The sequence below is a fragment of the Pogona vitticeps genome, chromosome 9, assembly GCF_051106095.1.
Source record: "Pogona vitticeps strain Pit_001003342236 chromosome 9, PviZW2.1, whole genome shotgun sequence".
NCBI lineage: Eukaryota > Metazoa > Chordata > Lepidosauria > Squamata > Agamidae > Pogona > Pogona vitticeps.
This window is the reverse complement of record NC_135791.1, coordinates 18,844,321-18,858,620: the sequence shown is the minus strand read 5'-3', so window position 1 is coordinate 18,858,620 and position 14,300 is coordinate 18,844,321. Positions and strand designations below refer to the sequence as shown.

At 45.2% G+C, this 14,300-nt stretch overlaps 1 protein-coding gene across 2 annotated transcripts; it reads right to left on the bottom strand.

Annotated features, from left to right (window-relative positions):
- Window positions 1-1,018: 1,018 nt before the first annotated feature.
- Window positions 1,019-12,426, bottom strand: ETV2 (ETS variant transcription factor 2). 2 transcript variants are annotated; one of them, XM_020811897.3, is made up of 9 exons: window positions 12,142-12,426; window positions 11,896-11,993; window positions 10,740-10,824; window positions 8,313-8,492; window positions 6,853-6,933; window positions 6,114-6,287; window positions 4,615-4,803; window positions 3,481-3,599; window positions 1,019-2,074 (listed from the first exon to the last, which is right to left on the bottom strand). In XM_020811897.3, exons 2-9 carry the CDS (start codon window positions 11,911-11,913, stop codon window positions 1,898-1,900), a joined length of 1,023 nt encoding a protein of 340 aa, XP_020667556.3. In that variant the 5' UTR covers window positions 11,914-11,993; window positions 12,142-12,426; the 3' UTR covers window positions 1,019-1,897. The 2 variants fall into 2 exon arrangements, with proteins under 2 accessions (XP_020667556.3, XP_072835573.2); XM_072979472.2 differs by lacking the exons at window positions 11,896-11,993; window positions 12,142-12,426 and adding an exon at window positions 11,718-11,814.
- Window positions 12,427-14,300: the final 1,874 nt, after the last annotated feature.

The following is a 14,300-nucleotide window of genomic DNA, read 5'->3' as shown; positions in this document are numbered from 1 at the left end:
ATATGGAAGGCTTAAGGTATTCCATTCCGCTCACTGGTGCTAATGTTGCCACGTGTTGTAAAACACCAGAGTCTGTCATCTTATTGAGAAATAAGGACTGATCTTCTTTGCAAAGCTAGCATGACTCAGTATTGCTGATTTCTTGCTAGGGACCAGGTTTTCTTAGAATACAGATCCCATAACTCACCATTCTGAGGGTTATACCTGACAGACAGCCATGGAAATTTGGCTCACTTGGGAGAAAGGCCTACGCTGGAAGGCACGGAGGCCCACCTAGGCCTAGCTTCCTGTTCAGAAAAGAAAGCTAAGTGGGAGCGTCCTTTCTGAGCAGAGAGCTAGGCCTAGCTGGGACACAAAGCCTTCCATCTTGGGCCTGGCTCCCGGATGACCCACATTTATATGTCCGTAGATGGCACTCCCAGAATGGAGAATTACGGAATATGTAGTCACAAAAATCCCTTGCTTACCTGTGGGTGCCCTTACTTACAGTATCATGACATCTAAACCTAGTTTACAAAAGACTTTCTTCTTCTTCTTTTTTTAAGCAACTAAAGCAGGGAGAAATAATCCAAAACTTCTGTTTTAAATAATCTGGTATCTAGGAAGAAATAATGACACTACTGAGTTGAGCAAAGCTCATTCTAGGATGTAGGGTTGCCAGCTGAAACATTGTAGAAGTGCAATTTTTAAGAGCACCCTTGCAGTCTTCAATCATATGCAAGTTTCCAAACCTACTCATAGCTTTGTTTAGGCTTGAAATTAATGTATGTGAAAACGTACTAACCTGTTGCATACTTTTTTCAAGAATGCAGCCCGAATACTGTGTGTATGGGAACAAGATAAGGGTTCTGAGTAGTTCAACCAAGTCTTAAATATTTTACCTTGGGGGGGGAGTGGCTTATTTTTAAGCCTATTTATGCACGTAATGCTTTTTATTTTATTAGGAATTCATGTGCCACCTTTCAAAATACCAGTTTTCCTAAGATGAGTTATGTTCAGGATTATTCATCAACCACACTGCATCTAAAAAAAATTGTATTATGAAACAGTTTCTAATCTAGATTGATACAGTAAAATTACAGTTTAAAATAGCAATGACAATTTGAAAGCCGGCTCATCATTTTTAATGAAAGGAGTGAAAAATACAGTTTTTTTAAAAAAAGTATTTAAAGCCTATTGCATAGGAAAGAAAGAAGGAGCTAAAGAAGTTACTTTTGGGTAGAAATTCCCAGAACCCTTTACAAGCGCCTGCCAGAGGTTTTACAATTAGGGATGGGGGCCTCCTTGTGGGTGTATAACTTGGACATCGGAAAACCAAACTTAATCAAACTTGCAGGGCTTGTAGAGAGGTATCGGGGGAAGCTTCCCTGAAATTTTGGTGTCTCTAGGTGGTTGTAGGGCCGTTTTATAGGGTTTCTAAGTTTAAAAAAATTGATTCGTCAAGACAAATCACGAATCAAAATGAATCACAGTTTTTCTGATCCATGCCCATCCCTAGTTACATTCTTGAAATGCCTACGGGAAGAACAAACAGGAGAAAGAACTAATTGCATCTATAAATCCTAGAAATTATACTTACCAAAATATATTGATACTCAAATATCCAGGTATTTTATTTATAACCAAATCTTGCTGGGTTGTGTAATTTTATTTCCTTGCACACAAGTGGGAAGATAACAGCAGATCGCCACTCTACAGGACCTGCTGGAGTTGGCATGTGTCTGCAAACAGTGCCTTGACGTGCACGATCCCTTGGAACCAGGTAGCATTCTGCATGTCATTCAAGTTGTCCGCTTTGTTATTAATCAAAGCTAAAGGGACCTAGAAGGAGTCCCCCAGAAGAGCTACTTATTTCTTCTTTTGCATGGATGTCCTTTTGCATGGATGCTCACGTTCCCTAGCTTTGTGGCTTCTCACTCAATTCACCCTGGATGTCCCGGACAAAGCGGTACACATACCGCTGACCGCTGGTCTTGTGAATGATGTTCTTGTGATAGTAATAGCGCAGTCCTCGACTCAGTTTCTCGTAGGTCATGCGGGGCTTGTTCTTTCTCTTGCCCCAGCGCCGTGCCACCTAGAAGGAGTTGAGAAGGATGGGGAGAAAGAGGCAGGTCTTTACAGGCAGCACCTGTGCTCCCTTATAACTGTAATCAGGGCCCCTTTTATTCTATTTTTCTGGATCCTAAATGGGGAGGTCTGTCTCTTTGACCAATATTATAAACACGGTTGCAAAGCCAATATTGATCACAGTTGTGCTTTGCAATTCTTCATTGTTGTAAGTCATGAGAAATGGCTGCAGAGCAGAGCTTGGAAAAGTGGCCAGGTTGACAGGAATATTTTGAGTTGTAGTCTCAAAAAAAGCAACTTTTCCATCGTTTTTCACAAAAGTTAGACTGAACACCTGCTGCTCTGGGTTATTTCACATATTGTATTATATTGTATATATTCTTAGAGGAGCACTGCAGAGTCAGAAAAGTCTATCTAGATTAGCATGTTATTCTCGCAGTGGCCCTTTCTTCTGGGAAAATCACCAGCAAGGTATGGTTGAAATCCTGTTGATGTAGTTATGTCTGCAGAAGGTTGATGACATCACTAGCAGAGGGAGATTTGTGGAATGAGACACACACACACCCCACTTCTCTCTCATGGCTTTTGTTGATTCGTGAATAATCCTTTTCATCAAGTGGGAGCTACAGAACAGTAGGAAGAAGTCTTTCATGGCTGAAATTCTGCACCTTCTGATAACATAATCTGGTTGGTGGTGGCGTTTATCTAATGGAAGATTTTTTCCTCCCACACAACAAAATGGATTTGCGAGTCAGAAAACCCATCAGAGAGAAGGGGTGATGTGAGAGCTTTCCACTGGCATAGCTACGAACAACAGGATTTCAGTACTGTTTCCCAACACCTTCTATTCACAGATATATAGGAATGGAGAGATCAGTCTAATTGCATCTAATGGACAAAGAACCGGGGGGGGGGGCAGTTACATGCCAGATCATATGACAGATTGCACAACAGTTGTGCCCCTCCACTTCATTGATTAATTGCCATTGGCCACTGCAAGGTACACAAACTTTACTGGAGCACGCAGAAGATCCCAAATGTATTCAGAGGTAAAGCAGAACTACCTTGACCAATATTTCCCACAATATTGCATTTTAGGGCAAATTGGTGTATAAATGTATCCTCAAAGGGATGCATTTATACACCAATTTGCCCTAAAATGCAATTTCTTAGTGCAAGTTGGCAGTTTTTTTGAGCAACAAAACTGCATTGCACAATCCAAAGTAGTACAAAGTCCAACAGATCGTTTGTGTTACAACCTACACGTTAATATTGTGGGAAGTACTGGTCAAGGTAATTTGGCCGAAAATACAGTACTAAACTTCTAGGCACACGAAAGGAAATCCAGCCCTATGAACAGGGACCAAGTCCAGCCCTTGGAATATCAAAACTGCAGGGGAATGGGGACCTTACCTCATGAGGGTCACAGAGTTTAAATTCCCAGTCATTCCCTGTCCAGCGGATGAAGGCCTGGCATGAACCGTCCTGCAGCAGTTCGAGCAGAAAACGCCACAGCTGGATGGGTCCAGAACCTAGCCGGAATGAGAAGATCCGGGGATTTTTTTGGGGGGGGGGAAGCAGTATTTAAATGGTGCTGAGATCTGGGAGCAATCAGAATGCCAAACCAGAACGCAGCAGCTTTTGAAAATATACACAGAACGCGCCACTCCCGGATAAGAAACCCCAGACAGCCCTAACACATCAAAGCTGAAACGAAGGATGTGGTGTGTGTCCCTCCCCCCCCCCCTTCAGCTTTGTATTATTTATATACTGCTGTTTCTAGGTATCATCCATAGCCACTCATAATATTTTTTAATGATAAAAAGTAGAAGCAAAAACCAGTTGCGCCTTCAAAACCTGATTAACGTATTTTAAATGGCTGCTTTTCTGTTTCTTACGATCATATACAAAAAGCCTGTTGTAACAAAGCTTGCCTCTTTAAAAAAGATTTGGTTTTCATAACCCAGTGACCAATACAATCATATACTCAGTGGTATATCTGTAAAAATAATATAGGCCTATCGCCCCTGTTGTAACAAAGCTGCCATTGAGATGCTTGAAGGCCAAAGCAAGGGAGTGGCTTTTTTTCCCACTTAGGAACAATCACCAAGAAGTCCCTGCCTTTTACCATCTACCTGTTTAATTTCTGCTAGTGACAGGACAGAGAGACGGTCCTCTGAATTTAATGGCTCGCTATCTCTGAATTTGGAAGTAGACAATGAAGGAATCTGGTCCCAGACGTTGATTCATATGAGTCAGTTTCAGCATGTATAACAACAACAAAAATTGTACTGATAGTTCAGTTATGACACATTGAAAACCCACCCCTTTATTTCATGTGTGAGATTTTGTGGTTCTCAGGAAGCAAATCATGATCCACAAAATTTCACATGTGAAATAAATTTGTTCATCTTCAAGTGCCACTGATTTCATTTTTTTAAAAGCGACATATGATTCCAACTTGTTCAGTTTGGAAAGCTACCATCAACACTTCAAACATTCCTTGTGTCCCTCCCAGTCCATCCTCAGTCGCTTAAACAGCATTACCTGTCCGATCCCTATGGGATATGTTGGTGGAGGTGGCTCGCGACCAGTGCCTTAATTCCCGTTTTCTCCGGCTGCTGACAGGAACTTCACAGCGACATGAGTCACCGTCTGACGTGCTGGGTTGACTGAAGGCAGCTGCTTCAGGTTTTCCCCACTTACAGGATGTTGTGCTTCTCAAAAAGACTTGATCTAGGAAGAGAACAATGGTTCACAAACATGATTATGGAAGTACCCTTGACAACTGATGTGTAATATCAGACAATCTTAAAATAAAAATAGGCCAGGTGTAGCTTTCCAGATGTTGGACTGCTACTCCCAGCAATCCTAGTCAATGCAGAACATTGTTGGGTATGCTGGGAATTGCAGTCTAACATCTGGTGAGCCCAATTTGACCAGCTCCTGTCTTAGAGGTTTGTGAGAGGTTGAACAGACTAGGTTTTTCAAGACTCTGAATCAGCATATTGGCTCTTCTCTGATCATCATCATCAGCAGCAGTAGCAACTGGGGGAGCAAAGCACAATGGTTAAAACACTTCTTCATGGACAAGGATCTAGCCTCTGGCATCTCCAATTAAAAAGATTCATTCAGGCAGCAGCTGGAGACTCAGGAGGGCTACTGTTGATCTTGAGTCAGCAGTCCTGGGCTAGAGAGCTGGATAGTTTGGTCTGGTACAAGACAGAAGCCCTAACACAGTGGTGCCTCACATTACGATGTTAATTCATTCCAGCGAAATCGCTGTAGAACGAAAACGTCGTAATGCAAAAATAAAAAGCCCATTGAAACGCATTGAAAGCCCTTCAATGCGTTCCAGTGGGCTGGAAACTGACCATCCAGAGAAGATCCTCCATAAGGCGGCCATTTTTGGTGCCTATGCAGTGAGGAATCTGTCCCAGAAAACAACAGGGAGCCATTTTATTTACCCAGCGGCTATTTTGAAACCACCGATCAGCTGTCCGAAAATCTTCGTTTTGAGAAGAATCGGTTCCCGAAGCAGGGAACCAATCATCGCAAAGTGAAAAACCCCTATTCAGACCATCATTTTGCGATTGCAATTGCAATCGCAAAAAGATCGTCATAATGCGGTTTCGTCGTAATGCGGGACAATCGTAAAGCGAGGCACGACTGCACATTCAATGACAATCCGAAAATATGAATGTGCATAAAATGTGGAAACAGGCTTATTACGCTTTGCATGGTACATCATCCGTGCTCACAAACCAGAATTGCTTTGGAAAGTCAGAACAGGATTGTCAAGTCCACTATCCTGTCTCCCACCTGTTACTGCCGAGCCCCACAAACAAGGTAAACATAAGACAGCCTTGAACTTTAGGGCAGCCTCTTGCAACTTGTTATCCTCTGGGTGTGTTGGATTGCAGCTCCCGTCAACTCCGGCGTGGGGAGGCTGCCCTAAGGCCAGGATCATTCAGTAACCACCATATCTTCTGCCCACTGCTAATGGGGAGCCAGACTTGATGAAGGCTATTTTCCTAAGTTCTTACCGTTCTCTTGGCTCTCTTGTTGACCTCTAAGGAGAGGCTGAAGGGGGGAGAGGTGTTCTTCAAGGGGCCAAAAGTGTAAAGGGGAAGAAGATGGTGGAGGGACCGTAAGGGCAGGATAGCAAGAGGCCTCCATGCCCGTGGGGACATGCTCTTGCTGGAGGACAAAGCTAGAACCTGGAGGTAGCAGAAGCAAAAATAATAATAATAATTTCACTGAACAAATGCAAATACAAAATTAGCAACTAAAACAGAATAAACGTTTGATGTGTAGATTTGTTGAGATACATTTATACCCCATTTTTATTCCGTCATGAAAGCCAAGATGACCTACAGGGGTTTCCCTAGCAGTCCTTCATCCAGCCATTGACCCAGTCTAGACCTACTTAGGACCCAAAGATGGGTGCTTCGTGTATCTTTAAAACTCAAGGAATGGAAGTCACCGTCATCCCTTTCATTGTTTTGGACTTCGGCACCCACAACTGCTTTACCATGCTGGGCGAAAGCTGGTGGGAGTTGTGGTTTGTACCAATCTGATCTCATCTCACATGTCCAAAACTATTTGTTAAAAAGAACAGTGAATCTTCTAAGGCAGAGATGGGGCGCCTGAAAGTCCAGATGTGTTGCACTTCAACTTCCGAAACCAACATCAAGGATTGTAGTAATCGAAAACATGCATAGGGACAAAGATTCCCTTGTCCCGCTCAACCTTTCTTTTCTTTAACACAACAGTCAAACTTACCCCTGTTGTATTGTTCCTCATAATCCAGGCAGCCAGAGGCCTGTGTCAATTCCACTATAGTACTGGTGTTTTCAGAGAAGCCTAAAATAAAAGAAAGTTATATATATAAATAAATTTAAAGATCAGGCATATCATTTCATCAAGGATTGTTCTAGGTCAATGGCTCCCACTTTGGGTTCCCCAGATGTTCTTGGACTAAAACTCCCAGAAGCCTTCACCACTAGCTCCACTGGCCAGGATTTCTGGGAGTTGTAGAATATTTGGGGAACCTAGGTAAATCCATTTGCAGTTGGGATGGAAGAGCCCCCAATCCGATTGTTGTATCTACTAGAACCAACCCACTGGATCCATGGGGTTCCTATTGAGTATGATTCAATGGGGCTACTCTAGTTTGGATTAACAATTCAGACTTTTATTCCTTTTCTTCCTTTTTTTTAATTGTATGTTTCAGCCCCAAAGTGATTTGCAGCTGGGATGTAAGAAAACAAGCCAGTCCCTGCCTCACAACCTGACAATCTACTCACAACCTGACAATATAAAAATACACAATTGATAGGAAAGTAAATTTTAAAGCAGAGGCCCTTGTCGTGACAGTTCCCAAAGTCATATCTCGAAGGTGAGCCCTAGAATGCAGGCATCTGTATTGAACTGTATGTATAAACCCACACCGGAATTTCCCCTGAGAGCAGGTCTTTTTTAAAGCCAATGGTTCTTCACTCCAATCCAAGGCCGTGATGCCCTCAAATACTTCAGATTACAGCTAGGAAGCACCCACAACAATATACTATCGCTTGGGGGTAGGGGTAGAAATCCATTTCTCTCCCACATGTTGTGGGAATAATAGCAGTGACCAGAATTAACACGGAAGACGGGCTGAGGTGTGTGTGTGTGGAGAGAGAATGAAGTGATATGTCTGCTAACGGAAGGTTTCGCAATTAGAATCCTATGAATTCTGGTTTTACTAGGAAAATAAATCACACAGATGAAAATAAAATGGGTGAGGGTAAAAGTTGCAAAGGGGGAGGGAAAGCAAATTCTGGCACCGCTTTTTAGTATTCAGTCTTCATCATTATTATCTTAGAACTGTAGAGCTCAAAGGGGATCCTATAGATCATCAAGTCCAGCCCCTGTCAAGGATTCCCCAGCGGGGGAATCGAACTCCCAACCTCTGGCTCCTCAGCCAGAGACCTAAGCCACTGAGCTACCTAGCAGTTCTACTGTTTCCACTGTAATATCTGCCTGAGAAACCATTTGGGGAGAGGAGGGGCATGAGGAATCCACTCTCCCAGTAGGACTGATGGAATAGGCAGCTTCCCTCCTTCCAGAGAAAGGATCCTGGCAGAATCGGGCTTGCACCAGAACTAATGGGGACAGCCGTGCATCTCCTTCCCCTTTGTCTCCATTTGACAGAATGATCCCGTCATCCCACCCCACTGTTGCCAACGAGACCTGTCTTTTACCTTTGAAGCCCATTGCAGGAGGGAAGGGCATGTCCTTCTCAAGCCCTTCAAGCTCAGCCAGGTAACTCCGGTCTGTCCAGCCCGTCAGTTGCTGATCCGTCTCGTTTTCTGGAAGCAACCACCAGTCGGCAGCGCTGAAGTCTTCCTGGTGGATCGTGTTCCTGCTGTCTTCTATGTAGTCTTGGCAAAGGGGAGAACAGAAAGGAAGGCCCTCGAGTCATGCTTTCATTTGGAAACCAGTATTTTGACAGCAGCCTGGGCTAGAGGGGTGCCTTGTGGGTAGATTCACTCCATGGATCCATCAGGCTTTCAGGTCGTCCTGAAAGCCCACTTGAGAGGTCAAGAGAAGGACAAAGCAACACCAAGAACATGCCGTATGCCAGGTTAGCCTACCAGTTCTTGCTACCCACCAGGGATGGTGTGATAAATAGGTCAATGCCCCTCTTGCTCCCAGCTAGCCCACTCCTCAATGCCACGCTTCCTCCTGTGCGTAGGCAAACAGCTGCCTGCCTGTCCCGGTGTGAAAGTGCCCCTCTCTCTGTAAGGCATGGATCCCTCTTTTTGCCCCAGTCTCTACCTGCCACGCTTAGCAGGTCTCCAACGACAGGAGCCTCTTCGTTCTGCATCAGCAGTGAACTCAGCTTAGAAGAGAACCTGATTTTTGGACTATAATTCTCAGGGTCTCGTGGCCAGCCCCAGCCACTGGCCATTTGGATGAGAGGCATTCCAGGAATTGCAGACAAAATAGCTTCTCCAAATTCTGTTCCGGGCATCATACGCCCTCCTGTGCAGAAGGGTGATTCCTATTCCCTTCCTTTTGCAGTGATGTGGATGCACTTCCACACACAAGGCGCATTCAGGCACAGCAACAGGTTGGAAAGATGTGGCAGCTGCCTTAGGGGAAAGATTTGAGGCAGCTTGGAAAAGAAGCCAATGGTTAATTTTGCAGGCCAACCTCCTACAGCTAATCTCAGCTAGAGTAGCCTCACTGCATTGACTGCTGAATAATTCTGTACTGTAAGTCAACACATATGTGAAGAAAAGATGGACGAAAAGAACCACAGTTGACTGTTGTGTCTCCTGCCCTCCCCTCTCACCAACACCGGCCATTCCTCCTGGTGTCACCAACTCCAGCCTTCCCTGACCTTGTGGTCTTTAGACATATCAGATGCACCTCCCACCAACTTCAGCCAACAGGACATTAGGTTGGGAAAAGTTGATCTGCTTCGAAAAGCCATTTCTAGGGCAGATGCCCTTCCTATCACCTGTTACCCAATCCCCTTTAACTGGAGACAGTGTTGGAAGAGAGGACGCATATGGCACATCCCTCTTGCCTTTTTGGGATTGGTGTACTAGACTGGTATTCATGGGCTTCCCTTCCTTCCTCTTTCTCTCACCCAAATACTTCTTGCTGTTTTTTCTCTGCAGAAAAGATGCCTGCCAGCAGACCTGTGTGTCTAAGAAGCCTGTACTGGGGTCCCTTCCTACCCCGAAATCATTTTTCTTGAACACATTCAACAGCAAAGCCCTAGACTGGCATGTATATTTGGGCACATTCACCATGCATTTAGGAAGCACACTAAAGTCCCACCCCTCCTGTATCTCTGATTTTCTCACCCAAAACACATGGAGGAGAACAAGTATTTTAAAAAAAGAGGTCTCTGCTGTCTGCAGAGGCTGTCCACATGAACTAGAATTCCCTTCCTCGTGGCCTCTCAAACCGGCCACCTTCTGCTCCCTAAACCACCCTTCTAACAGGCCAGCTAGGCAATGGGAGTGTACACAAGAAGCATGTATACCTATGTGTACCTGCCTGTAAATATTTTGGGAAGTGTTTCATTTCCTGTGACACGTGTTCTATTCACAACCATCTCTGACCGTTCTTTTTTCTCATTCCGGTCTAGGGTATTTTGCCTGGATGCCAAAATTGTAAGATAGAATTCTGACTTGCACTAATTGGGGCAAGTCATCATCATCAGGATTGCCTCACGTTTGTTCTGTTTTACTGTTAATTCTATTTGCTTCATTTACCCATTTGATTTACTCAGCATATTCTGCGCACTTGGTTTAATTTGCTAAGTATTACTAACTTAGCGTTCTCCCCAGAGATGCTAAAGACCCTTGAAAAGCAGCATCAGGAATACAGTTCATGCGAAAGATAACATTCAACATTGTATTTCCTTTTCTTTTGAAAAGCCAAAAGAAATGTTGCAATTCCAATGACAGACGTGCAAAACTAAAACCAACGACCAAAACAAAGCAAAAAAAAAAAAAAAAAAAAAAACAGCCAAGGTTTGATTAAAAACAGATCAAATGGGTTTGCAAAATGAAACTCTGTCTAAACTGCTAAAAGGTAGCCTAAAGGCACAGGATTGTGTCCTCCCACCCACACCCCATTCAGAAAAGTATTTAAAGAGAACTCCTTACCTGGTATATCTGTCTCTGCTCCAGCAGGTACCATTTGCAGGGACGGCTCCATCAAACACTTCTGCCAAGAATCCATGTACATAACCTAAGGGTGAAAAGAGATGTTCCCGGGGAATTCACTCCCTGCTCCAAGAGCAGCCAGCACGGGATCAAAAGCGGTGGGTCCCAATCTTTGCATCTGCAGGCAGTTTGGACTTCAGCTCCCAAAAACCCAAGCCAGCCCGGGAGGTGAAGTCTAAACCTTCTGGAAGGTCAAGGACTCCTCAGGCCGGAGTAGCAAGCTTCAGTCCACGATCTTATCCTGCAACATGAGCTTACTCTGCAAGAATGCAACAAGTCTGTCAAGTCCACTAAGTGGCTCTGTATTTTGGACAGAGGTGGAGATTTGGAAGAATACTTGATCCCTGTCCTGTGGTTCTGTGCTGCAAGATTCCAACACTGAATGGAGGGTTAGACTAAATGACCTTTGCAGTGCCTTTCCAACACTGCAATGCTATGGTTCTGCTCTTTTCCTGCAGCTATCAGGTCTTGAATGATGGCTGGAGAGCTTAAGGGTTAGCTATTTGATTTCAGAGCCATAGGCTGGGAGTTCAATTCCCCGCTGTGCCTCCAGGGAGAAAATCCAGCCTGTGTGGCCTTGGACAAGCTGCACAGTCTCAAAAGTGACCCCAGAAGAAGGGGAGGGTAAGCCATTTCTGAGTATCTCTACCTGGAAAATCCTGAAAAGGATCACCATACCCCAGAACTGACTTGAGAGCACATGGTTATTATGCTATTATTATCATGTCTTGCAGTTTTCTTTCTTCCTCTCAGAGCATTGCACAATTTAAAACTGTGGACCTATGTGAAATTAACGTAAACTTAGAAAAAAAAAATCAAAACGTTAAGAGAATCAGACTATTGGCGCTTTGAACCTGGAACCTACAGAGGATGTGCTTAATCACTCCTCGGTGCACTGATCGAGGGCTTCTCGCTTACCCATGGGCATCAACCTGATCTGGCAACCCATCTAAACCACAGGTTGGAAGAAGTGATTTTCGGGGAACAGCCGCTCCCAGGATGCTGTTGGAAGAAGCATTCCAGGCGTGGTGCTCGGAACTGCAGCTTTTCTAAACTCTAACACCCCCGCACATCCACCCACTTGGCTGCTACTCACCTCTTTGTGATGTTGCATCCTGTAGCAGCTGTCCAAGAGATGCTGGGGAAGGGGGGGGGTCTTGGACAGCACACCGTTCCACAGACCCTCCGCTCAGCCTGTGAAACCAGAAAAGGCAAACATGCACCTCTCTTTATCCAGAGGGATTTTGCTCCTTCGCTTTCCGAAAGGGCTGCTGGTCACTCTCCCCCCTTGCCAGATAGAACAGCAACTGCCATCTGCCTTAGCCCCCATATACATACCCACCATTCCTCTGGACTCCTATTGGCTGAATAAGCAGTTTCGTGACTTTTTCTAAGTTTGTTGGAGGAAAACAAAGGGGGGGGAGGGCTTCCTCATCATCAGACCCTCCTGATGTGTGTGTGTGTCACGACTCGGCCATCCTAGCGAGGAGGCCAGGTGCCTGGATTTCAGAGTTGGCAAGCGGGTCGTGAGAGGAAACAGGGCTGGCTGTTTATCTCAAGGGAGTGTCTCCCCAGCCAGCAACATCTCCTGGGCAGGCCGTTCTCCCTAACCCTAATAAATCTTGAAAGGAGACACCACGACTTCCTCGGAGGGGCCAGCCCTGGGCAAAGCCTGCAAAACAGAAGAAGTGAAAACGGGGGGGGGGGGGACCTGTTTTCTTTGCCTGCCAGTTAGGATCTGTAGCCTTTAGACTGCCTGATCTTGAAGGGCCACGGGGTTGACCTCAGAGGTTTTGGTCCCCAGGAAAGAAAAGCAAACTTCTGACCCCAAAATACAAAAGTAAATATAGGAGAAAGAAAGAGGAAAATCAGGATCTGTACCAGGAAACTGCAGGCATTCAGATTTTGTTTTTCCCAGGTACAGATAATGTTTCAAGTTACCTTTAGGACCTTTCTGATATTTACCGGGAAGAGGAAATAAATAAAACAATGGCTGAGCACCCATTTTTGAATAGAAAATATTCTGCAGTTACCCCACATGGTCTCTCTCCTTCGGTGAAAGGCTGAGGTTCCTTCCTTATAGAAAAGAGAAGTTGGTAGAATGCAGGCTGGCTCTATCTCAGTGTTTGAGCTGGTATCAGGCAGTGCATTGGAACGCCTGGCTGCCGAGCGTGCGGCTGCAAGTTCAAGTCCCCCGCGGTGCTTCCTGGGAGAGGAGTCAGCCAAGGCCACCCCGGACTATGTGTGGCTGGCTGATGCCGGCCCTGCCACTTATGGAGCCTTGAAAACTCTGGAAAGGGTGACTATAAGTTGGAATAGACTGCACATCGTTATGCGCAGCCCCAGGATGGGAGATTCAGTAATCTGGCAGTGGTGAAGGCTCCTGATCACATCAGGCTTCCTCATCTCAGAGTGGTTAAATGTGGCTTTGCCACTTGGATCATGCCCCCCAAATGTAATGCATAGAGTTGAACATGCTAATATGTAGGGGGAAAAGGTGTATCGAGACATTAGCATGGAGGGAGGATAAGGCAGTAGAAAGGGAAAGGCAGAAGGGTCGAACAAGAGGGAAATGCGGGGACCCAATTCACTGCTTTTTAATAAATTATCTTTTTAACAGAAAAGGGGTTTGCCTGTTTTCATTTAGAGAAGCATGAAAGATGTTAACTTTTGGCAGTGGGGGCTGCATTCCAAGAGAAATATCCGGAAATCCTCCTTAATGCCAACCAATAAACGTCTCCCTCTCAACCAAAGAAAAGAACCTGTAAAAGCTACTTTTGGGGACTACAAGCTCAGATCACCACCCCTCAGCCCGTCTGAGAAACGGGCACGCTGGCCTAAGGAATTCCACAACCCCTAGCCCCCCAAAAGAGGAACTTTCCCAAGCTGTGAGAAGAAATGACATAAGGGAAACATTGTCGGGAAGCAGCAAAGCGGGATTCAAACCTAGGATGTTGCACCTCTTTTTATTGTATGACCAACCAACACAGGTCTCTCTGTTGATAATAGAGAACGGGATTTTTCCTGAGCTTGCCAATTAGATCACCTCAAGAAGGACCCAGGAGTGTAACTAATTGTAGGGTCCATTTCACAACTTTCTAGACCAGCCCCCTTGTACTTAAACAGCCTTAAACCACAAACCCACAGATGTTGAAAGGGCTTCAGATTGGGGAAGAAAGCACAAGAAAATCTCCCGTCCCAAGAGCTGTTGCTGCCCCTCCTCAGCTGGAGCCCCACTGCTTGATTCATCCGAGATCAGTGGTTCCCAACCTTGGGTCTCCAGATGTTCTTGGACTATAACTCCCAGAAGCCTTCACCACTAGCTATGCTGGCCAGAATTTCTGGGAGTTGTAGGCCAAGAACATCTGGGGACCCAGGGTTGGGAACCGCTGCCCTAGATGGGACCACTGGAGACCTGCTTCCCACCATCTCCAAACCTTTATCCCATGCTTACAGGTTGAAATGTGGATGTACAGCCTTCCCAACTCCACAGCATCTTTC